General features: G+C 62.1%; 1 protein-coding gene across 3 annotated transcripts in view; it reads left to right on the top strand.

Moving 5' to 3' along the window:
• The first annotated feature begins 768 nt into the window (after positions 1–768).
• The window catches only part of Tppp (tubulin polymerization promoting protein), a 31,168-nt gene continuing 7,287 nt past the window's right edge, over positions 769–24,649 (top strand). The window contains exons 1-3 of one of the 3 annotated variants that reach the window (XM_071612713.1): positions 769–895; positions 1,292–1,431; positions 17,998–18,315. In XM_071612713.1, the coding sequence (XP_071468814.1) occupies positions 1,352–1,431; positions 17,998–18,315 (398 nt within the window). In that variant the 5' untranslated portion in view covers positions 769–895; positions 1,292–1,351. Of the gene's footprint in view, positions 896–1,291; positions 1,432–1,774; positions 1,860–17,997; positions 18,316–24,649 lie in introns of those variants that run through there. The other 2 variants (XM_071612714.1, XM_027943933.2) reach the window with 2 other exon arrangements.

Raw genomic sequence — 24,649 nt, forward strand, 5'->3', positions numbered from 1 at the left:
GGCAGGGAGATTCCCTGGAGCCTCACAGGGTACAGGGCTCGTCCGCCACACGGTGGCATTTCTGGCCCCAGAGCTGGAGAGTCAATGAGGTCCCAGCCACCCATGTGGAAGGACTTGTTAGGGCAGCCCCTTCACAGGGCACCTGGCACACATCTCCACTGATGGCCAGTCTTGAACAACTGGAGGGGGCAGAGGTCACCCAGGTCCTGCAACGGCACCAAGTGCCAAGGCTCCAGACCGTCCTACCCAGGGTGTGCTGGTCAGGAGGCCAGGCTGGATTGCAGGACCCTCCCATTCCCAAACCGGGAGGTGACCGTATCAGCACGTCTAAGGCTGCCTGCCATAAAGTCACACACCCAAAGCAGTTTTATTCACAACCACCATGTCTTCACGGACTGTGGGCGCCTGATGGGAAGCCAGGCCCACAGCCTCACCTGGAGGCTCCCTCAACACCCTGGACACGCTGCTCCTGCAGCTGACCCGCACACTTGCCCTGCTTCCCAGGGGTCCCTGAAAGCTGCTGCCTGAGTCTGCTGCCGCCTCTGCAGTTTCCTTGGAGAAGTCAGTGCCTTTGTCGGGAGTATGGGAAAGCTTTTGGAAGCACCTGTGTTTGAGGTAAGTGTCTGTTTTCGCTGATATACCAGTAGGAAGACCATGATTGACATTGTTGCTCACCAGGCCTCCACCCAATAGAAAGAGCTCCAAGTCTCAGAGAGGGCCTGGGCCTGGGCCTGGTTCCACCTTTCCCCAGCTTAGCCGTGAACCTTTGGCCCACTTTGAGCAGAAGAAACCAGAGGGTCAGAGAGGAAGCAGCGTGAGATGGGGACAAGATGCCCCCAAGAGCCTGGCTCTTCCTGGCTCCTGAAGCCTCAGACCCTCACCCATGAATGGGCTGGTATGTCAGATCTCAACTTCCTCCTGGGTGCTCCCAGGGTGGCTGGAATCTGAGAGGGAGACGGAAGCTGGGTGGGCCAGTGCTTGCGTAACTGGACAGAGCCTGGATGTATGTCTTGGGTGGGTGGGGTCCTGCAGCCAGGAGAAAGGTGCAGCCTGGAAGGGGCGGGGGGCTGTTCTAACCAGGAAAGGGTCAGAGGGGGAGGGAGGGTCCTGGTGCCAGGAGAAAGGGACAAAGCCTACATGAGATGGGGGACCGCAGTCAGCAGATTGAACATGGCTGGGGTCGGGGGTACTCAGTCAGGTCCACCAGAGCCACAGTAGTAAAGCTGGAAGTGTCCTGTGGCCTTAAGGACCAAGGGGACCCTAGAACTAAGGCACTTCCGTACTCCCGCAGCCCAGAATCTTCTGCCCGGCGACCTTCTAAGGGCTGTGCGCTCCTCGCCCCACCCCACCCATGATCCGGAGGGCGGAGACCCCAGGCAGGTGTCCTCAGAAAGGAGTGAGCAGAGGTCTCAGGACCAAGCTCTCACACAGGTAACCCGAGGCCGCCTGTGTCTCAGCAGAGCCCAAAGCCTGCAGGCATGGGGCGCAGCCGCTGCCAGTGCCTCTCCCCTTCGGCGCCCACCCGGACTAGCCGCGCGCTCCAGCCGGAAGGCCAGGTGCGCCCCCGCCCGGCCTCCGCCGGGTTCCCACGCTCCGCGGACAGCCGCGCCCTACGCCGAGCGGGCGCCGGTGGCCGGCGGGGCCTGCGCGGGAGGCCTTGTAAGGCATCGCGACCTCACTGCTCGGTGAGCCGCGCTCGGGCCGGGCGGGGCCGCGGTGCGCGCGGGGCCGGGACCGGGGGGCGGGGCCGGGGCGGAGCCGGCGGGGAGGGGCCGGGGAGGTGGCGGTGGCGCTGCGCTCGGGCTTCAGGCGCAGGGCGAGTCGCGGAGGCGCCGCGCTGCAGTGGCTGCATCTCCGAGGTAAGCCGGAGCATAGTGGGCGCTGTGCAAGGCCTGGGGCGCAGGTCCGGCGGGTCCGCGCGACAGCGTATCTGCGATTTCCCCGATGGCCGCGTGCGCGCCACCTGCGACCCTCCCCCGGGCGGGGTCCTGGCGGGCTGCCGCCGTAGGAGCTGCGTGTTTCTCCTCCGGGGGGCGAGCGGGGCGGCGGCTCCAAGGACAGGTCCGCGACTGGTCCCCAGCACGCGTTGTGGTCTGTCTTTGAGTCAGCTCACCGCGGTGGCCCGAGGGCGCACGGCGGCCCTTCGCTCCAGGCCCCCCGCGCGGCGGCAGGAGCAGTGCCCGCCCACGGCAGATCCCCGACCGCCGCCGCCGCCGCCGCCAAGGAACCGTGGCAGATTCGGGCACAGAGGTGTGAAACGAGGTCACGGTCTCGCGCGCGGAGGTGCGGAGGCCCGGCGCCAGCGTCCCCTCCCTGCAGGTGACAGCGCCAGCAGCTCCGCAGATCCCAACGCGGCGGGCCCTCCGCTGTCCACAGGCTGCGCACCCGTGTCGCGGCCAGCAGGAGGGCGAGGGCTGCTAGGACGCCGCCGTCACGGCCCCAGCTTCTGCCCTGCCTTTGGGGGAGGACGGAGCTCTTTATTCTGCGGTTTCGGTTATGTAAATGAGGACCTGGAAAGGAGGCCAGGGGGACGCGTCGCGCCCCTTTGTGGCCGGTTGTTCTGAAGCTGCTGTCCCCGACGCTCAGGCGTCTTTCGGGAGGAGCAGACCAGCTGTCATGGACCCTAGGGATCGGTCCTTTGTGCGCGTGTTCCTGGGGTGCTGATGAACCCGCGTCGCTCTCACACGCCCCTTCTGCCTCCGGACTACCCCGGCCCCCATGGTGACGTGAGCCCACAGCACCGGACCACTGGGGGGGGCGGTCTTGGTGGCGCAGACAGCACTGGCCCAGCCTGGAACTGGGTTCACAGACGCGTGTCGCAGCTGTGGGCTCCAGCCAGCCCCTCTCCCATCACATGATCCTGGAAGCACTTGGCCAGGGGAGGGGCCCTGCCCCCCTCGGTTGCTGCAGGGCGCCCGCTGTGTTAGGGTGTGAGCGTCCCTAACAGAGAAGGGTCTGTAGGGCGTTATTTCCACAGACATGCGCCTCCACAAAGGCACTGCTAGGTGGTAGGCTGAGCGCTGCTGTCTGTGTTGGCAGAAGGGAAGGAGGTGGCGGGAGCCTGGTGCAGACGCGAGGCCATGCCCTGGCCTTCATACTCACCTCCTGGTCCCCTTCTCCCAGCTTCCTCACTCTGATGCTGCAGTAATGGCTGCTCCAACTATTACCCAGAGTAGAGTGCTCCCTGGAAAGTGTGCAGATCACAGTAGAATTCCATCAAGAAGATTCAAACCACCCATCACCTCCCAGCTCCTCCCCAGCCCAGCACAGGCTCAGATCTGGAGCTTTCTGGGGAGGCGGCCTGCTCCAGAAGGCCTATTTATAGCTGCCCAGCACTGCAGAGGCCTCCAGCCCAGCTCAGGCGCCATGGCTGTGCCCACCCGGCCACCACCCTCCAGCAGGTGGAAAGTGCATACCATCCAACCCCTTGCTTAAGCAGAAGGAAGAGGGAAGGAAGGGGTGGAGCTGCCCAGCCCCATCTGGGACTCACAGCGGTCCCTAGCCCCGACCTGCCGCCATGCACGCTCCCTGGTGCTCAGCTTCTCCTGGGGAGAGAAGCCTCCTAAGTGCCAAGTGCCAAACCACAGCATCCCACCTCATCCCCCACCCAGGGCACCCCACCCAGGGCACCCCCTCCATGACCCAGGGCACCCCCCACCCAGGGCACCCCCATCATCCTCCACCCATGTTACCACAACCCAGGACACCCCCACCCAGGGCACCCCCACCCAGGATATCCCCCCTCATCCCCCACCCAGGACACCCCCACCCAGGGCACCCCCCACCCAGAGCATCCCCCCATCATCCTCCACCCATGTTACCACAACCCAGGGCACTCCCACCCAGGGCACCCCCACCCAGGATATCCCCCCTCATCCCCCACCCAGGGCACCCCCACCCAGGGCACCCCCCACCCAGGGCATCCCCCCTCATCCCCCACCCAGGACACCCCCACCCAGGGCATCCTTCACCCAGAGCATCCCCCACCCAGGGCATCCCCCACCCAGGGCATCCCCCCATCATCCTCCACCCATGTTACCACAACCCAGGGCACTCCCACCCAGGGCACCCCCACCCAGGATATCCCCCCTCATCCCCCACCCAGGGCACCCCCACCCAGGGCACCCCCCACCCAGGGCATCCCCCCTCATCCCCCACCCAGGACACCCCCACCCAGGGCATCCTTCACCCAGAGCATCCCCCACCCAGGGCATCCCCCACCCAGGGCATCCCTCACCCAGAGCATCCCCCATCACCCCCCACCCAGGGCACCCCCCACCCAGGGCATCCCTCACCCAGGGCATCCCCCCTCATCCCCCACCCAGGGCACCCCCCACCCAGGGCATCCCTCACCCAGGGCATCCCCCATCATCCCTCACCCAGGGCACCCCCCACCCAGGGCACCCCCCACCCAGGACACCCCCACCCAGGGCACCCCCCACCCAGAGCATCCCCCCATCATCCTCCACCCATGTTACCACAACCCAGGGCACTCCCACCCAGGGCACCCCCACCCAGGATATCCCCCCTCATCCCCCACCCAGGGCACCCCCACCCAGGGCACCCCCCACCCAGGGCATCCCCCCTCATCCCCCACCCAGGACACCCCCACCCATGACACCCCCACCCAGGGCATCCCCCATCCAGGGCATGCCCCCATCATCCCCCACCCAGGGCATCTCCCAACCACAGCATCCCCCATCCATGGTAATCCCACCCATGTCACCCCCACCCAGGGCGTCTCCCACCCAGGGTCTCTTCCATCCGTGGCAACCCATCCATGACCCAGGGAGGCGGAAGCCTGGTGACAGGTGAGGCCATGCCCTGAGTGTCCCCCACCCAGGACATCCCCCAGTCATCCCCCACCCATTTCACCCCCCACCCAGGACATTTCCCACCCATAGCAACCCCAGCCATGACCTAGGGGATCCTCGCCCAGGGCATCCCCACCCAGAGCACCCCCAAATCCCTGTCAACCCACCCAGGGCATCTCTCACCCATGGCGATCCCATCCGTGACCCAGGACACTGCCCACCCAGGGCATCCTCTACCCACTGCAGCCCCCACCCAGGGCATCCCAGATCAGCAGCTCTCCTTAGGGAGGGAGCCCCAGTTCCTGGGAATGGCTTTGGTCAATCCTCGGGGGTCCCCAGGAGGGTGCAGCTCCGTGACCAGCAGCCCTAGACTTAAGCCCACAGGCAGGTGGCTCACTAGACACAGCAGCTGTGCCCCTCTCAGTGCTTGGAGGGAGTTAAGCTGTGTGGGTCCACATCCCCCTCCCTGGGCAGGACTTGCAGCAGCTCAGCTGCAGGCCATCACTTAGGGTCTTCAGGTCCAGATGCAAGATGCTTTGGGAAAGAAATATGAGAGGGCATTTCACAAGGCTCACAGCAGCTTGATGGCCGTCAGACAGTGTCTTCCCAAGGCCTCTGGGTCTGAGAGGTGTCCCCTCTGGCATGTGAATGTCGGTTAGGCTTGGAGGGTCTTCCCTCACTGTCCTCCTCAGTTGCCTGGACGCCATCTTTCTCTGCCCCTGACTCGGCACCTGGAGGCCAGGTGGGTGTCAGAAGACAGGTGTCACATGGGAGTGTCCCAGTCACCCTGCCTCTTGAGAGGATCTCCAACTGGCCTGCCTCTGGGCCTTTGCCTTCTCTGTACCTCTGGGGGGGGCACTGCCTCTTCTGGCCTCAGAATCTAGAGGCTGCACAACAAAGTGGTGGAAGCTGCGTGGCGTGACCTGTCAGAAGCCCACTCTCCCCGGTCCTGCAGGCCAGCAGCCCAGCCTATCAGTGTGGCGGCTGACCCTTCTCTGGAGGTCCCAGGGGGCTCCTTCCTGCCCCTCCAGCTCCTGGGTCTTGGCGCCTGGCTGTGGCTGCCGCTCCAGCCTTACTTGGTTTCTGTGGCTCCCTCTTGGTCCCAGGAACGGCTACTTAGGAAGAACAGAATCTTCCTTCTCAGTGTCCTGAGGCTGGATGCCCAGGGTGGAGGCAGCGACAGCCGGGTGTCTGCCCGCAGTTGCTCTGTGCTTCCAGGACAGTACCTGGGGGCACCCCCGGGAGGGACAGGCCCTGTGGTCTTTGGGATGCCACTCGTGCTCTCTGGACTTTGTGGTGCACCCATCCCCAGAGTGGGCAGATGTCCCCGAGGGGCTGTGCCAGCTCCAGCAGGGCTCAGGTGTGCAGGGCCATGCAGACACCTCATTGTGGACACTGTTGGCCAGTGGGATGGGCATGTGGTCAGCTCCATCCCAGCAGCAGCTGCCAGGTCCAGGCGGTAGGAAGTGCATGAACCTGGGAAGGCCTACGGACCCCAGCCCCCCTCCCTCTGCCTTGGGGTCACATCTGAGCTGGGAACAGTGGGCAGCACCGGGCTTGGTGTCAGTTGTCAGGTTGCTCTGAAGGGCAGCAGCCCAGTCCTGGGGTCCAATCCCAGAAACCTATTTGAACCAGTGGCCCAGACTGTGTTCATGGGCCACCCTGGTCACCCCATGGCCCCAGGTCACAGGTGCTGAGGGTCAGAACGGTTGCCTGGTGGACATGGGCTTCTGGGACTCCGTGCTGTGTGCTCCGAGGGACACACACATTCCGAAAATGCCCAGTTTGTGCAGCCTGCGGGGCTCTCCCTGCCTGGGTCAGTGGTCTCTGCAGAGATGAGTGGCCACTCACATGGAGTGTCTGGGAGAGCGGGGCGCGGGGGCTGTCATGATTACAATAAACCATCACCCAAGGGCCGTGTTGTGCCCAAGTGGACTTGGAATAAAGAGCTGTGGGGCGGGGGTGAGCTCAGTCTCAAGGCGTGACCAGGCTCTGGACCGCCTTTGTCCCTGGGTAAGCCCTCCCTCCAGGCAGTGACAAATGATGGGACATTTCTGGACCCCATACAGCCAAGCCTCACCCTGACATTGGATGTGGGTCACCTCCTGTGGGTTCTGGGGACCCAGGCTCTGGGGAGAATGAGGGAGGTGAGCTTCAGTGGGCCGGCTGCTGCTCTTGCCCCCTGAGGTGACTTTTCTCTGGGGTTCAGGCTACCGTGGTCATTCCAGCCTGCTGTCTCTGAGCCCACCTTAGCTGAGAGAGCTTTCAAACCTGGACCAGCTGGCTGGTGGTCAGGGTGTGGCTCCTGTGCTCAGCCAGAGGGTCTCTTGGGGGTCTGCAGCACTGTCTCATGCATCTGGGATCTGTCTCCTTCACACCCACCCCTCCCAGCATCCGGAATGGAGCCCAAGAACATTCAACAGTGGCCCATCCCTGACCGGCATGCTGCTGTCCAGAACCCGGAGGCCTCCCCTTGCCTCTACCCCTCCTCCTCCACCTTTCATCCTCTTCCCCCTCCACCCCATTCCTCTTCCATCTTCCCCCTCTTCCCCTTCCTCCTCCATCCTCCCCCTCCTCCCCCTTTCTCTTCCATCCTCCCCCTTTCTCTTCCATCCTCCACCTCCTGCCCCTTTCTCCTCCATCCTCCACCTCCTCCCCCTTTCTCCTCCATCCTCCCCCTCCTCCCCCTTTCTCCTCCATCCTCCCCCTCCTCCCCCTTTCTCCTCCATCCTCCACCTCCTCCCCCTTTCTCCTCCATCCTCCACCTCCTCCCCCTTTCTCCTCCATCCTCCACCTCCTCCCCCTTTCTCCTCCATTCTCCACCTCCTCCCCTCCTCCCCCTTTCTCCTCCATCCTCCACCTCCTCCCCTCCTCCCCCTTTCTCCTCCATCCTCCACCTCCTCCCCTCCTCCCCCTTTCTCCTCCATCCTCCACCTCCTGCCCCTTTCTCCTCCATTCTCCACCTCCTCCCCTCCTCCCCCTTTCTCCTCCATCCTCCACCTCCTGCCCCTTTCTCCTCCATCCTCCACCTCCTGCCCCTTTCTCCTCCATCCTCCCCCTCCTCCCCCTTTCTCCTCCATCCTCCACCTCCTGCCCCTTTCTCCTCCATCCTCCCCCTCCTCCCCCTTTCTCCTCCATCCTCCACCTCCTCCCCCTTTCTCTTCCATCCTCTCCCTCCTCCCCCTTTCTCCTCCATCCTCCCCCTCCTCCCCCTTCCTCGTCCATTCTCCACCTCCTCCCCGTTTCTCCTCCATCCTCCTCCTCTTCCATCCTCCTCCTCTTCCCATTATCCCCCTCCTCAGCCTCCTCACCCTTTCTCCTACATCCTCCCCCTCTTCCCCTTCCTCTTCCATCCTCCCCCTCCTCCCTCTTCCTCTTCCATCCTCCCCCTCCTCCCCCTGTCTCCTCCATCCTCCCCCTCCTCCCCTCCTCCCTCTTCCTCTTCCATCCTCCCCCTCCTCCCCCTGTCTCCTCCATCCTCCCCCTCCTCCCCTCCTCCCTCTTCCTCTTCCATCCTCCCCCTCCTCCCCCTGTCTCCTCCATCCTCCCCCTCCTCCCCTCCTCCCTCTTCCTCTTCCATCCTCCCCCTCCTCCCCCTGTCTCCTCCATCCTCCCCCTCCTCCCCCTCCTCTCCTCCTCCCTGTTTCTCCTCCATCCCCCTCCGCCCCTCCTCCCCTCCCCCATCCTCCCTGTTTCTCCTCCATCCTCCCCTCCTCCCCTCCTCCATCCTCCTCCTCTTCCCCTTCAATTCCATCCCCTTCCTCTTCCCTTTCCTTTTCCATCCCCCCCTTCATCCCTTCCTCTTTCATCCTCCCCCTCCCCCTTCCCGTCCTCCCTCCTCCCTCTTTCTCCTCCACCCTCCTCTTCCCCCTCCTTCCGCATTCTCCCCCTCTTACTCTTCCTCCCTCATCCCTCCCCCTTCCTCCTCCCTGTCTGCACCTTCCAGCCCAGTGACATGCTGTGGCTGGCTCCTAGGGCCAGGGCTTCCAGATTCGGAGCGGGAGCCACACTTTCAGGCCTTAGGAGTGTTTCACCTGGGCACTGGGACTGGCCATGAGAAGCAGCTGCAGAGCTGGTCGCAAGGTGTCTCCACCCAGGCCCAGTGGGCGCAGAGTGGGCCACATGGCAGCCAGCCGTGGTGGAGGGTGCCAGCCTAAACAGCTATAGAGGGCTCTAGCCACAGGGCATCACCCCTGCTGCACCTGGGTATCTGCTTGGGGTCCAGGACCACCTGACCAGAGCTGGGCAGAGCTGGAGTGGCTTGCACCTGCCAGGGGTGCTGCAGAGGCTCCCTCCTGATCCCACCTGCCCTGAAGGCCTTTCCACCCTCAGGGTCTGCAGCAGACAGCTTTCCTGCATGCACTCATAGCTCTGCATTCAGCACAGAAAAAGAGCTGGCCCCAGGAGCCCCAGCAGGGGCCTGACGGCAGTCAGCGCAGACACAAAATGCTCACTGAATCGTGCCAGGTAGAGCCCAGTGGGACCCTGGGGAAACTGAAATATCAGAGGTCTGAGGCACTCGTCATTAGGCCCACTACTAGGCAAATGCCGACCTGGATAACACCTGCCCGCCTCACCAATTATGCTCCTAGAAACACACGCCTGGCCACAGTCACGGTACCGTCCCACGGCACCACTCCTGGTGTACTTCCAGGCACCTGGTCATACTCGTTGACACCTGCTCTCCTCACCTCTCCTGCTCGAGATCCAGGGAACTGGTCATACTCCCTGACACCTGTCCTCCTCACCACTCCTGCTCGAGATCCAGGGACCTGGTCATACTCACTGACACCTGCCCTCCTCACCACTCCTGTTCTAGATCCAGGGACCTGGTCATACTCACTGTCACCTGCCCTCCTCACCACTCCTGCTCTAGATCCAGGGACCTGGTCATACTCACTGACACCTGCCCTCCTCACCACTCCTGTTCTAGATCCAGGGACCTGGTCATACTCACTGACACCTGCCCTCCTCACACACCTGCTCTAGATCCAGGCACCTGGTCATACTCCCTGACACCTGCCCTCCTCACCACACCTGCTCTAGATCCAGGCACCTGGTCATACTCACTGACACCTGCCCTCCTCACCACTCCTGCTCTCCTCACCACTCCTGCTCTAGATCTAGGGACCTGGTCATACTCACTGACACCTGCCCTCCTCACCACACCTGCTCTAGATCCAGGGACCTGGTCATACTCACTGACACCTGCCCTCCTCACCACTCCTGTTCTAGATCCAGGGACCTGGTCATACTCACTGACACCTGCCCTCCTCACCACACCTGCTCTAGATCCAGGCACCTGGTCATACTCACTGACACCTGCCCTCCTCACCACTCTTGTTCTAGATCCAGGCACCTGGTCATAGTCACTGACACCTGCCCTCCTCACCACTCCTGCTCTACATCCAGGCACCTGGTCATACTCACTGACACCTGCCCTCCTCACGTCTCCTGCTCTAGATCCAGGCACCTGGTCATACTCCCTGACACCTGCCCTCCTCACCACTCCTGCTCTAGATCCAGGCACCTGGTCATACTCCCTGTCACCTGTCCTCCTCACCACACCTGCTCTAGATCCAGGCACCTGGTCATACTCCCTGACACCTGCCCTCCTCACCACACCTGCTGTAGATCCAGGCACCTGGTCATACTCACTGACACCTGCCCTCCTCACCACTCCTGCTCTAGATCCAGGGACCTGGTCATACTCCCTGACACCTGCCCTCCTCACCACTCCTGCTCTAGATCCAGGCACCTGGTCATACTCACTGTCACCTGTCCTCCTCACCACACCTGCTCTAGATCCACACACCTGGTCATACTCACTGACACCTGCCCTCCTCACCACTCCTGCTCTAGATCCAGGCACCTGGTCATACTCCCTGTCACCTGTCCTCCTCACCACACCTGCTCTAGATCCAGGCACCTGGTCATACTCCCTGACACCTGCCCTCCTCACCACACCTGCTGTAGATCCAGGCACCTGGTCATACTCACTGACACCTGCCCTCCTCACCACTCCTGCTCTAGATCCAGGGACCTGGTCATACTCCCTGACACCTGCCCTCCTCACCACTCCTGCTCTAGATCCAGGCACCTGGTCATACTCACTGTCACCTGTCCTCCTCACCACACCTGCTCTAGATCCACACACCTGGTCATACTCACTGACACCTGCCCTCCTCACCACTCCTGCTCTAGATCCAGGCACCTGGTCATACTCACTGTCACCTGCCCTCCTCACCACTCCTGCTCTAGATCCAGGGACCTGGTCATACTCACTGACACCTGCCCTCCTCACCACTCCTGCTCTAGATCCAGGCACTTGGTCATACTCACTGACACCTGCCCTCCTCACCACTCCTGCTCTAGATCCAGGGACCTGGTCATACTCACTGACACCTGTCCTCCTCACCACTCCTGCTCTAGATCCAGGGAACTGGTCCTACTCACTGACACCTGCCCTCCTCACCACTCCTGCTCTCGATCCAGGCACCTGGTCATACTCACTGACACCTGCCCTTCTCACCACACCTGCTCTAGATCCAGGCACCTGGTCATGGTCACTGACACCTGCCCTCCTCACCACTCCTGCTCTAGATCTAGGGACCTGGTCATACTCACTGACACCTGCCCTCCTTACCACACCTGCTCTAGATCCAGGCACCTGGTCATACTCACTGACACCTGCCCTTCTCACCACACCTGCTCTAGATCCAGGCACCTGGTCATGGTCACTGACACCTGCCCTCCTCACCACTCCTGCTCTAGATCCAGGGACCTGGTCATACTCACTGACACCTGCCCTCCTCACCACTCCTGTTCTAGATCCAGGGACCTGGTCATACTCACTGACACCTGCCCTCCTCACACACCTGCTCTAGATCCAGGCACCTGGTCATACTCCCTGACACCTGCCCTCCTCACCACACCTGCTCTAGATCCAGGCACCTGGTCATACTCACTGACACCTGCCCTCCTCACCACTCCTGCTCTAGATCCAGGCACCTGGTCATACTCCCTGACACCTGCCCTCCTCACCACACCTGCTCTAGATCCAGGCACCTGGTCATACTCCCTGACACCTGTCCTCCTCACCACTCCTGCTCTAGATCCAGGCACCTGGTCATACTCACTGACACCTGCCCTCCTCACCACACCTGCTCTAGATCCAGGCACCTGGTCATGGTCACTGACACCTGCCCTCCTCACCACTCTTGCTCTAGATCCACACACCTGGTCATACTCACTGACACCTGCCCTCCTCACCACTCCTGCTCTAGATCCAGGGAACTGGTCCTACTCACTGACACCTGCCCTCCTCACCACTCCTGCTCTAGATCCAGGCACCTGGTCATACTCACTGTCACCTGCCCTCCTCACCACTGCTGCTCTAGATCCAGGGACCTGGTCATACTCACTGACACCTGCCCTCCTCATCACTCCTGCTCTAGATCCAGGCACTTGGTCATACTCACTGACACCTGCCCTCCTCACCACTCCTGCTCTAGATCCAGGGACCTGGTCATACTCACTGACACCTGTCCTCCTCACCACTCCTGCTCTAGATCCAGGCACCTGGTCATACTCACTGACACCCGCCCTCCTCACCACTCCTGCTCTAGATCCAGGCACCTGGTCATACTCACTGACACCTGTCCTCCTCACCACTCCTGCTCTAGATCCAGGCACTTGGTCATACTCACTGACACCTGCCCTTCTCACCACACCTGCTCTAGATCCAGGCACCTGGTCATGGTCACTGACACCTGCCCTCCTCACCACTCCTGCTCTAGATCCAGGCACCTGGTCATACTCACTGACACCTGCCCTCCTCACCACTCCTGCTCTAGATCCAGGGACCTGGTCATACTCACTGACATCTGCCCTCCTCACCATACCTGCTCTAGATCCAGGGACCTGGTCATACTCCCTGACACCTGCCCTCCTCACCACTCCTGCTCTAGATCCAGGGACCTGGTCATGGTCACTGACACCTGTCCTCCTCACCACTCCTGCTCTAGATCCAGGCACCTGGTCATACTCACTGACACCTGCCCTCCTCACCACACCTGCTCTAGATCCAGGCACCTGGTCATGGTCACTGACACCTGCCCTCCTCACCACTCCTGCTCTAGATCCACACACCTGGTCATACTCACTGTCACCTGCCCTCCTCACCACACCTACTCTAGATCCAGGGACCTCTTCATACTCACTGTCACCTGCCCTCCTCACCACTCCTGCTCTAGATCCAGGCACCTGGTCATACTACCTGACATCTGCCCTCCTCACCACTCCTGCTCTAGATCCAGGGACCTGGTCATGGTCACTGACACCTGCCCTCCTCACCACTCCTGCTCTAGATCCAGGGACCTGGTCATACTCACTGTCACCTGCCATCCTCACCACTCCTGCTCTAGATCCAGGCACCTGGTCATACTACCTGACATCTGCCCTCCTCACAACTCCTGCTCTAGATCCAGGGACCTGGTCTTGGTTACTGACACCTGTCCTCCTCACACCTGCTCTATATCCACACAGCTCTCTGACACTTCCATCACCTCTCTCTTTGACAGGGGTCTGCACTTAGGACACCTGGTTACTCTCCCCCAGTTGTGGGTGTTCTCTGATCACTTTTTTTGGTTTTTGTTTCAGGATGATTTTTTTAATAGTTTTGCTTCAGTGTTTTACTTCTGAAAAAGGGGTCCTGGATGATGCACTCTGGGCTTGTTTGGGAGCATGGACAGCCCTTGGAGGTTGCCATGGGGTCTGTGGGGGTGGGGTGAAAGAAAGCCTGCCTGGGTGCAGGAGGGTCCCTGGGCCCTGCAGGAAGAGCGGGCAGCCTGGCAGCTGCCCCTGGGTCTCCTCCCACTGCGAGGTTGTAATTCCATCTGTCATCTGGCCTCCCCTGCCCTCCTCTGCAGATGCAAATCTGGTAACATAGTCTGGCCCCACACCCATAGATGCATTACCAGCTCCCATCCTCCTGACTCCCAAGAGAGGCTGGTGCAGAAGTTGGATGTGATCAGCCTCCACACCGCCCTGGCCTGGGCCATCATCTCTGTTGCTCACCTGCTCTTCTCTGGTCCTGAGGGCATGGTTTGGGGGCTGGCACAGAAAGAGGCATTTGGGAATGAGCTCAGTCGGAGAAGGGCAGGGAACACATGCTGGGGAAAGTTCGTGTACATCCCTCCTGCCTGGAGTTGCAGACCGGTAGGAGAGGAGTACAGGGTGCACACCTAGGGGTACAGAACATACTTGGAGTACAAGACACACACCTGGGTGCAGGACATACCCTCGAGGTTCAGGACACACACCTGGGTGCAGGACACGCACCTGAGGTGCAGACACACACCTGAGGTTCAGGACACACATCTGGGTGCAGGACATACCCTCGAGGTTCAGGACATACACCTGGGTGCAGGACACGCACCTGAGGTGTGGACACACACCTGAGGTTCAGGACACACACCTGGGTGCAGGACACGCACCTGAGGTGCTGGGCACACACCTGAGGTTCAGGACACACACCTGGGTGCAGGACACATACCTGAGGTGCAGGACACACACCTGAGGTGCGGACACACACCTGAGGTTCAGGACACACACCTGGGTGCAGAACACACACCTGAGGTGCTGGACACACACCTGAGTTCAGGACACACACCTAGGTGCAGGAAACACACCTGAGGTTCAGGACACACACCTGGATGCAGGACACACACCTGAGGTGCGGACACACACCTGAGGTTCAGGACACACACCTGGGTGCAGAACATACACCTGAGGTCGGACACACAGCTGAGGCTCAGGACACACACCTGAGATGTAGGACACACACCTGAGTTGCTGGACACACACCTGAGGTTCTGGACACACACCTGGATACAGGACACACACCTGGGTGCAGGAAACACACCTGAGGTTCAGGACACACACCTGGGTGCAGGACACACACCTGAGGTTCAGGACACACACCTGGGTGCAGAACATACACCTGAGGTCGGACACACAGCTGAGGCTCAGGACACACACCTGAGATGCAGGACACACACCTGAGTTGCTGGACACACACCTGGGTTCAGGACACACACCTGAGGTTCTGGACACACACCTGGGTACAGGACACACACCTGGGTGCAGGACACACACCTGGGTATAGGACACACACCTGAGTTTCAGGACATGCACCTGGGTGCAGGACATACACCTGAGGTTCCGGACACACACCTGGGTACAGGACACACACCTGGGTGCAGGAAACACACCTGAGGTTCAGGACACACACCTGGATGCAGGACACACACCTGAGGTGCGGACACACACCTGAGGTTCAGGACACACACCTGGGTGCAGAACATACACCTGAGGTCGGACACACAGCTGAGGGTCAGGACACACACCTGAGATGCAGGACACACACCTGAGTTGCTGGACACACACCTGGGTTCAGGACACACACCTGAGGTTCTGGACACACACCTGGGTACAGGACACACACCTGGGTGGAGGACACACACCTGAGGTGCAGGACACACACCTGAGGTTCCGGACACACACACATGGGTACAGGACACACACCTGGGTGCAGGACACACACCTGGGTATAGGACACACACCTGAGTTTCAGGACATGCACCTGGGTGCAGGACATACACCTGAGGTTCCGGACACACACCTGGGTGCAGGACACACACCTGGGTACAGGACACACACCTGGGTGGAGGACACACACCTGAGGTGCAGGACACACACCTGAGGTTCCGGACACACACACATGGGTGCAGGACACACACCTGGGTACAGGACACACACCTGAGTTTCAGGACATGCACCTGGGTGCAGGACATACACCTGAGGTTCCGGACACACACCTGGGTGCAGGACACACACCTGGGTACAGGACACACACCTGAGTTTCAGGACACACACCTGGGTACAGGACACACACCTGAGTTTCAGGACATGCACCTGGGTGCAGGACACACACCTGAGGTGCAGGACATGCACCTGGATGCAGGACACACACCAGAAAAGGCAGGGAGGATGCCACCTGGGTCCAGCAGCATAGGGGGCCAGTGGGCAGGGGTGCAGGGGAAGGCTGTGGCCTCAGGCTCGGGCTGGAGAGGGCACCTCTGCATGCCAGAACGGAGAGACTTGGGGGGTCTTCACACAGCCACACTTAGGGTCTCTATTCTTGTTTAAACAGCAAAACAATGTTTTATCAGGTTTCTATGTGTTCCGGGTAATACTACCAGATGCACACCTGGCAGAGCCCGGTCACGGTCACGGGCTTGCCGTCCGTCTGCACGCTGTCTGCTCCTGTCCCAAGCCTTCTGAGAACCTCAGGTGGGACGGTCCACCCTGCAGGCACTACTCTGACGTCAGCCACTCTGTCGGGCCCAGGCTCCCAGGGCTGAGGTTCAAGAGGCAGCTTTCCACTCCCCAATGGCTCCTGTGCTCTATCCTGGACTTTGCCGACCCCTGCTCGGGCCCTGCAGCCTGTGCCGACACCCTGTCCCTCGTGGAAGCCAGGCTCCCTGTGACCACTCCTCCTCCGTGTGGCATGGCCAGATTCCCAAGCCCAGCTGTCTGCAACACCCGTGGCTCTCTATCCTGCGTGCAGCGTGGGTGGGAGTCCTCAGTGGGAAGTCTTTTGTAGAGTGGGCAAGGCCAGGTGCCCAGGGCTGCCCACAAGAGCCTGGCCCAGATCCCTGTGTCTCCCTGCTCCTTCCTTTCTGGAACCCATCCTCAGCTGCCATCTGCTCGCCATCTTGTGGTTCTACTGCAGGAGGAACCTGGATGGGGAGTGGCCAGAGCCTGTCTGGTGGGTCCAGCCCTGGACTGTCCTGGTGCAGTGCTGTCCACAGGGGCCTGCATCTGCTGTGCTTCCTCTTCCATCCAGGTGAAACCCAGCGCCCACCCTCTGACGGGCTTTAACTTCCTGCCTGATGCTCTCACCTCACACCTGTCTGTCCCAGTGGGAGGAGCCATGTGAGGAGCCAGTTTGTCCTCCTCATGTGGGACAGACTTGAAGGCTGGGTGGTTGAGGCTCAGATGACCACCTCAAATGCATGGTCACGGGCCGTAGGGCGAACCCTGGAGGAATGTGGGGACCCCTGGGCTTCAGACTTCAGGTCAAGTTCTAGCAAAGCTTCCAAATGACCATGTCTCCTCATCCACCCCTGCCCCGGCCCCCGGAAGTCCTCCATTTTGCAATGACCTGGTGCCTCCAGGGAGCATCTCCACCCAGCATGGCCATGTTGTTCTCCGGAGGAGCAGGCTGGGGGACCCGCCCTTGCCAGTCTGCAGCCCGGCCGCTGAGCCTCACCGGGGTGGCTCTGTGTTGGGGACTGGTGCAGCTTGAGCTGGTAGGAGCTGCACCCTGCCCCATCCCGGGGCCAAGAGATATGGCCAAGCCTTGGCCACGCTGGCTCAGGGTGCTCCAGCCTGGAAGGGCCTGTGAACTTCCCCTAGACACTGCGTGCTGCTGTGGAGGGTCACACTCTGTAGGGCTGTCAGCCTGTGGCACTGCTCCTCAGGGCTGGAACTGACCAGGTGCCACCCAAGGGACCAACAGTCTCCACAGTGGGGGCTCCGCCCGGCCCTGCACCCCCAAGCTGGGAGGTGGCACCGCTCTGTCGATGTCATTGCCTGCTTTGGAGATCAGCATCCACAAGGTTCAGGGCAGCCGCTATCCACCAACCCCCGCACATGAGTCCCCGGCCCCAGGCCTGGGGGGCAGCGGTAGGCTCTGGGCACCTAGGCAGGCCTTTTTTGAATGTCCGCCAGGGCCGCTCCCCTGGCAAAGCCCCCTCCGGCCTGGTCAGAAGGTTTGACCTTGAGCGTGGGAGGCAGTAGCATGACTGGCCTGGGCCACCCTGAGCATAGTGTCCTCTCATGGGCCCCGCAGTCCCTGCAGCAGCACAGCCATGTGGCCCAGGGAGGCGGCAGGGCACCGAGGCTGGGGTGCTGGGACGGAAACTGCAGTGGGGCCTCACAGGTGGCGTGCACGGGTCCTGGAGCCAGGCTGCCATTTTCCTGGGCAGTGGGTGCTGGAGGGTCCTGGCCCCAGGAGGCTGGCCCCTCCAGCTGTTGCCACACATGCTGGAGTCTCCGTCCTGTGGCCGGGCACCTGTGAGAGGCAAAGTGACCTTCTTCTCTCCTTCCTCCCCAGCAACATGGCTGATAGCAAGGCCAAGCCTGCCAAAGCAGCCAACAGGACACCCCCCAAGTCCCCAGGGGACCCTGCCAGGGACAAGGCGACCAAGAGGCTGTCACTGGAATCAGAGGGCGCCAGCGAGGGGGCGGCCGCTGCCCCAGAGCTCAGTGCGCTGGAGGAGGCCTTCCGGCGGTTTGCGGTCCATGGGGACACCCGGGCCACTGGGAAGGAGATGCACGGCAAGAACTGGTCCAAGCTGTGCAAGGACTGTCACGTGATTGACGGGAAGAACGTGACCATCACCGATGTCGACATCGTCTTCAGTAAGATCAAGTAAGTGCACCGGGACCGAGAGGGAGCCCAGCTGCCCAGCCTCCAGAGCGCGGCTCCTGACCCACCACCCGGGGCCCCACCCGTCCTACTGTGGGGGCTTGGAGTGGCCTCTGGGGCATCTGGCCCTGGAGCGGGGTGAACTCTGCTCCGGGTCACAAACAGCTGCTGCACATTGAGTGAGGACAACTCAGATGGGGCTCAGGCCAGCCAGCCCTGTCCTCAAGGGGTGACAGCAGCCCACAGCCGGAAGCCGTGGTGCCCCCTTCTGTGACTTGGCAGGGAAGTTGAGCTGGTGGTCAGAGAGCAGCCGGCCGGCTGTGCAGACAGCGCATGCGCACCGTCTGCGTGCTCAGTGTGCTCCGCGCTCTGTGCGCTCCGCGTGCGCACCGCGCTGCGTGTTCCATGTGCTCCACGTGCGTACGCATGTGTGGGCGCGTGCGTCTGGTGCGCACCCTTGCAGGACGCTGGGGAGTGTGTCGAGGCGCCTTGCCCCTTCCCCTTTCCTTGGGCATCTCTGAGGCACCTGGACGACGGCTGGCTGCCGCCTCCCCACTGCCACCCCCGGGGAGAGCGGCAGGCCCTGGCCACCCTCCTGCCCTGCACAGGTCCAGCCTGGAGCAGCGCGTCTGCTTCAGGTAGTCTGTGTCCAGCAGAGGGTCCTCCTGCCACCTCCCACTTGGCTGCCTTCCCTCCTGCCCGCCTTGGTGACTGAGGCAGGGTTGTCGGTCAGACGCCGGGGTCCTGCTGGGTGGCCCTGTGGGTCTCCGTGGGTGCTGCTTGCTGGGACTGCCCTCCAGCTCTGGGTGGATGCCGAGGGCTTCACACGCCCAGTGCTCAGTGGCTATGCTGCTGTTTCCTGCCTCCGCTCGGAGGAGCAGTGGGCAGGGCAGGGTGCGTGTGGTCCAGCTGCTGGCTCCTTGGGCTTCCGCGACTAGGAGGCCTGGCTGGGTGGGTCCTTGGCTCATGCCCCTGTGAGAAAAGATGGAGCCGGTCACATTTGCCACCACTGCTCTGGGCCCGGGGACACGGGGACTCTGCTCCAGCACCAGGCTAGGGTTGGAGGGGAAAAGGCCAACTGGGGATTGTATGGCCCAAGGCCAAGGCCCCCAGAAAGGGCTCCATGGCAATTAGTTCCGCCAGCCCCAGTGCCAACCTGGCCTTTCCCTGTGTTCCTGGGATTCTGGGGTCTCTGTAGAGGAGGGGCACCTCTGAGCCAGCGTGAATCTGGATGAGCTTCTGGGGTCTACAGCCCATTGTGGTGGTCTGGGGGCAGTGGTCAGTCATGCCAGAGGGGCCATGAAACCCACTCAAATGGGTCTCCAAACCCTTATGGTGGACTGGCCTCCTTCCAGTCTCCCCCAGCTCCAGGGGGCTGCACAGGACAATCTGACCCAGAAGGAGAAGCTGGTAAAGCACCAGCCTCCTCGTGGAGACCATAGGGACAGGGCAGCCTGGTGAGCAGGTCTCTCTGCTGGGAATCGAGGCTGGGTGCCTGCCCTCCTCCATGGCAGCTCAGGCTTGTTTCCTCCTGGGGTCTGGGGGTCTGGGGCCAGGATGTGAGGAGGCTGTGGCAGCTCCTGGGCCTGTGGTCATTCTGCCCTGCCATCCACCAAGGAGCCTCGGGTCTAGCCCCAGCTTCCCAGACCCCGCCTTCTGCTCTGGCCACAGTCCCACTCACTGCCTCCAGGCCCAGGCCTACCCTCTGACGGCACCAGCCCCAGAGGCACCCAGCCCTGCTTGGGAAGGGCCTCACTGGGACCCCCTGTGCATCCTGGACAGCAGCCCCTGTGCTTCTCCCAACTCTTTTTTTTTTGGGGGGGGGAGGTACCAGAGATTGAATTCAGGGGCACTTGACCACTGAGGCACGTCCCAGCCCTATTTTGCATTTTATTTAGAGACAGGGTCTCACTCAGTTGCTGAGTGCCTCACTTTTGCTGAGGCTGGCTTTGATCTGGTGGTCCTCCTGCCTCAGCCTCCTGAGCCGCTGGGATTACAGGCGTGCACCACTGTGCCCAGCCTCTTCTCCCAACTCTTGCTTCTGCACGGGTCCTGTGCACCAAGTGGCTGTGGCAGCACTGGCTGGGGCCTCACTGCTGTCCACTGCTACCTCCAGAGGGGCTGGCAATGAGAACCTGGGAGGTATGACCACAGGTGGGAGCTGATTCTTCCGTGTGACAAGCCAGGAAGGCCAGGGTCTTGGGGACAGCTCGGAAGGACCCAGAGGCATGCTTGTCCTGGTGCAGCCAGTTTCAGCCCCCAGGCCCCCCAGCTGCCCACAGCTGCAGCTCCTTTGAGGCCGATCTGGGTGCTCGGTGCTTGCTGCCCCCTGGCTCCCTCGGATCTCAGCAAGGCTAGGGGACAGGCCCCCCACGAGCCTCAGCTGGGGAGACTCCCCTGGCTCTTGGGCTCCTGTGTTTCCTGGGGCTGGTCATGGGCTTGGGTCTGTCTGTTCCCTGGAGGCCACCTGCAGCCTCCTTGTAGCAACTGGACTTGCCAGTTGGGTTTGAGTGGACGGTCCCAGGCAGGGATAGGCAGGTCCTGGTCACCAAGTCTGCTCTGGCAGGTGGGCTAGCTGTGGGCAAGGGCCCTGACCTGGACTGTGCCCAGATGATCTGGGGCTAGGGCCTCTGGCACAGGCCCTGCCCTCATCCTGTGCCCAGAGCTCTTGCTTGGCTAAGTGGCTGTGCCGTGATGCCAGCCCAGGGAGGGGACTGGGTCAGCTGTGAAGAGGGGCAGCTGCCTCCTGTGGGGCTTGCTGTGGCTGGAGAGCCCAGCCAGGCCAGGCAGGGCTGGCTCCTGAGCACGGCGAGGCCCCTGTCCCCAGTGCTCCTCCGCTGGCAGCTGTCTTGTGAAGCCCCGTCCGCTCCCCCAGGCCCTGCAGCCTGCTCCGGCATGGGCTGTGGATGTGCGAGAGCCCCTCGGGGGAGGCCAGCCGGCCCATGGTGCTCCACTCAGTGTGCCCTGTGGGCTCTCTGGTGTCTTCAGTGAGCCCAGCGTGTCCAGGGTGGTCGGGAGCAGCCCCAGGAGCAAGGAGGCCGGAGGTGTGCTCAGGGGGCAGCTTCTAGGTGGCGAGGTGAGAGAGAGGTGGGAGGAAGTGGCCTTTCCAGGGGCGCATCCAGTCCTTCTGTGGGAAACTGCCTCCCGGTTGCTGCCCGTGTGCCCACACCCAGGGGGTGGCCCGGGTGCTTGTGCTCCAGAGGCTGGGCATGGCCACCCCGTGTGAAGGGACACGCGGCCTTCCTGCCCCTGGGGCCACTTCAGACTGAGGCTGGGCCCTACTCCAAGGCGTGTCCCACGCTGCATAGACCCCAGGCTGCCCAGGGAACTCAGGGTGCCCCTGCCCTGGAGGTCAAGGTCTGGGGATACGGCCAGATGCAGCCCAAGCCCAGATAGTGCCGAGGTCCCGACATGGCCCCAGGTGGCTGGGCGGTCAGTGCGCAGGGCCCGTGGGCACACTGTGTGCCTCCGTAGCTGGTTCAGCAGACAGGTGGCCAGGACAAGAGCCTGGCTAGGCCCAGGGCTCTGGCTCCCTATCTGCCTGAGGATCACGGGGTCTCCCTCAGGGTGCTCCCCACCCTGGGACTATCCTTCCCACGTGCAGCCTGGATTCTGCTGCGTCCCTGTGACCTGGGCCTACCAAGTAGGTCCCTGTCCCTGTATCAGGCAGGTCCCCTCCCCTCCCAGGGTGCAGGACGAGAGACCTGAACTCTCTCCCTGTCCTTGGGGAGAGGGAGACTGGCCTGGCAGGGTTTGGGGGGTCAGCAAGGCCAGGGGGAAGAATGACCTGGGACAGGGTGTTGGGGTCTTGCAGAAAGGCTGGAGAAGTGGGGTCAGGGGATGGCCAGGGTTTTCCCGGAAATCATGGGGTGCTGACAGGCTGTGTGTGCCCGGCACTTAGAAGTGGGGTCCACAGCCCTCCAGGGCAGCCGGGAGCTTTCACCTCCAGGGCTTGGGGACCCCGAGGAAGCACTTAGGTACCGCCAGGAAGTTGCTGACTGACAGGGCTTGGGAGAGAAAAAGTCCACTATTTCTGTTTTCAGGGCAGGTTGCCATGGCTCCGCGGGCGTGGCGCCAGCTGGGGTATCTGCAGCCTTTGTTTGGGTCCCTGTCGCCATGGCAGCGCTTGTTTGTTTTGATGTTACTATGTGTTAAATTTTAAACAAGTTTCTCTCAGCTCTCCGCCAAGCTTTATTGAAGACTACTGTTAACCTAGACGCCCTCCTGCACAGAGCTCGGCTGGCCCGACTCTAAATGGTTAATGGAGACCTCAGGCAGGCCCAGGGTGGGGTCCATGGGCCCTGGGGCATGGACCGCAGGTCTGTGTGTGCCTGCGTGTGCCTGGGCAGGGTGCGTGGGAGCCACAGGGTCTGCTGCCACCTGCCTTGAACACTGTGCTGCCAGGTGGGGAGGCCGAGGGCCAGACTTGTTGACTGGGAGTGTGGCCTGCAGGCAGGGCTCACCACTTCCCACCAACACCCACGTGGGGGCTGTGTGATGGCCAGTTTGCCCTCTGTAGGGCCAGTGCCCACTGTAGAGAGCAGGGTCGGGCCCCAAGGGCTTGCTGGCTGCCGCTCGTATAGGTAGCTGCCTGATGCCAACCCTAGGCCGTGGCCAGTTGGACCTAAAGGACATCGTCCGAAGTCTGCAGACACTGGGCACAGGTCCCAGAAGCAGGCCCAGGCCCGGGAGAGCCCCAGCCAGGTGTGTTGCAGGAGGGGCAGATGCTGGGTGCCCTCGGTAGGCCCACTCATCCCGGAAAGCCAGGAGACCCCAGCCCTGCTCACCTCTGCACCCACCCTGGGGCGCCCCCTTCCTCAGGCTCTGCTTACTGGGCCTGGGACACAGCCACATGTCCCAAGGGAGGGTGAGCACAGGGCATGGGGCAAGACCCAGGATCTTGGTTCCAGGAGCGGAGCGTGGCCTCCCTTCCCATTGCTGAGCAGCCCCCTAGTGGCCACCTGTGGCAGTGCCGAGACCGTGGCTTCTTCCTGAGGGGAGGCACCACAGTACTGTGGGGCGGGGGGCACTGGAAAAGTCGTGTGCAGCATATTTGGCTAAGGGTCTGGGGGCTGGTGGTCCTGTGCCCTGGTGAGTCAAAGAGGAGGGAACGGGGCAATTCTGGTGACAGTGTCCACCTTACCTTGTAAACCAGCTGGACAGTGCATGCAGGCCATGTAAGGAATGACCTTCCCCAGACACCCAGAATTGTCAGGCCCCCGAGGTCACGGGTTGGCGTGATGGAGGCAGCAGCCCCAGGCCTCCTGGCTGAGCGGGCCCTGTGCCCAGGCCTGGTGAGGACCTGGAAGGCACCAGGCACAGGAGCCAGGGCACTTTAGGGATGGCTTCTTTCCTCTTCAGAGGGAGGTAACAACATTTTGGACCCAGGCGACCCCTGGAGGCAGGTGGTGATGGCTCGCGGTCAGACCTCTGGAACTTGAGCAGCCCTAGTACAGCCCCGGCCCAGTGGCCTGGGGTCCTAGTGGGACCTCAGCAGGGTCATGGCCTGACCTCTTGGCTGGTGGATGGTCTCGCTGGTCAGCTGAGCCTGAGGGGTTTCCTAAGTGGTCTGGCTGTTGTGGTCACCTGGAGACCCTGGAGAGCTCTGATCCAGCTTCAGCCTCAGCCTCATCTTGGTATGGATCTTGGGGCTGGGTCCTGGGGGAGGCAGGGGCAGTCAGTGGGCATGGGGGAGCCCTGGGCCAGTGCTTGGGCTGCTCCACAGTCTAGCAGAAGTGTGGGCAGCTTCCAGTCCTGTCCACCCCGGCCCTGAAGAAGCCCCAGGTAGGGTCCACGCCCAGCCCAGAGCCAGGGGCAGTGTCGTGGAGCTTCATGCCTGCGTGACCAGCATTCTTGCTCTGACCCTCCAAGTGCAGGGGCAGCTCTGCCCTTACCACAGCCCGCTCTCTCCCGGTAGTGGCATCTGGCTGGTGAACCCCTCCTCAGAGGTCCCTTGGGGATCCAAACTGTCACAGAGCCAGGGAGCCCAGGAGAGCCAGCCGCCTTCTCCGAACCCCAAAATCATCTCTGATCACCCATCCCTGTAGAGAGGGATCCTCTCACAAAGGTGCCTTGGAAGGGGCTGGGGGCTTTGCATAAGCCCGGAGCTGGAGGGTGGGCCCTGGAGGTGCAGGCCTCTGAGCTCAGTATTGGCCCCAGCGTGGTTCCTGCAGCCCTGCCAGGCCCCCCGTCAGCCTGGGACACACAGGCAGGCGACTGGAGCGCTGGGTGTGAGCAGAGGCCACATCCCGCTGGGCTGGCTTTGGAGCAGGGCTCCGACTGAGAGGCCGGGGCCGGGGAGCCCCAGCTCTGGGGAGACCCGCAGTCCCAGGGCTCT

Source organism: Marmota flaviventris, chromosome 5 (assembly GCF_047511675.1).
Source record: "Marmota flaviventris isolate mMarFla1 chromosome 5, mMarFla1.hap1, whole genome shotgun sequence".
Classification (NCBI taxonomy): Eukaryota; Metazoa; Chordata; class Mammalia; order Rodentia; family Sciuridae; genus Marmota; species Marmota flaviventris.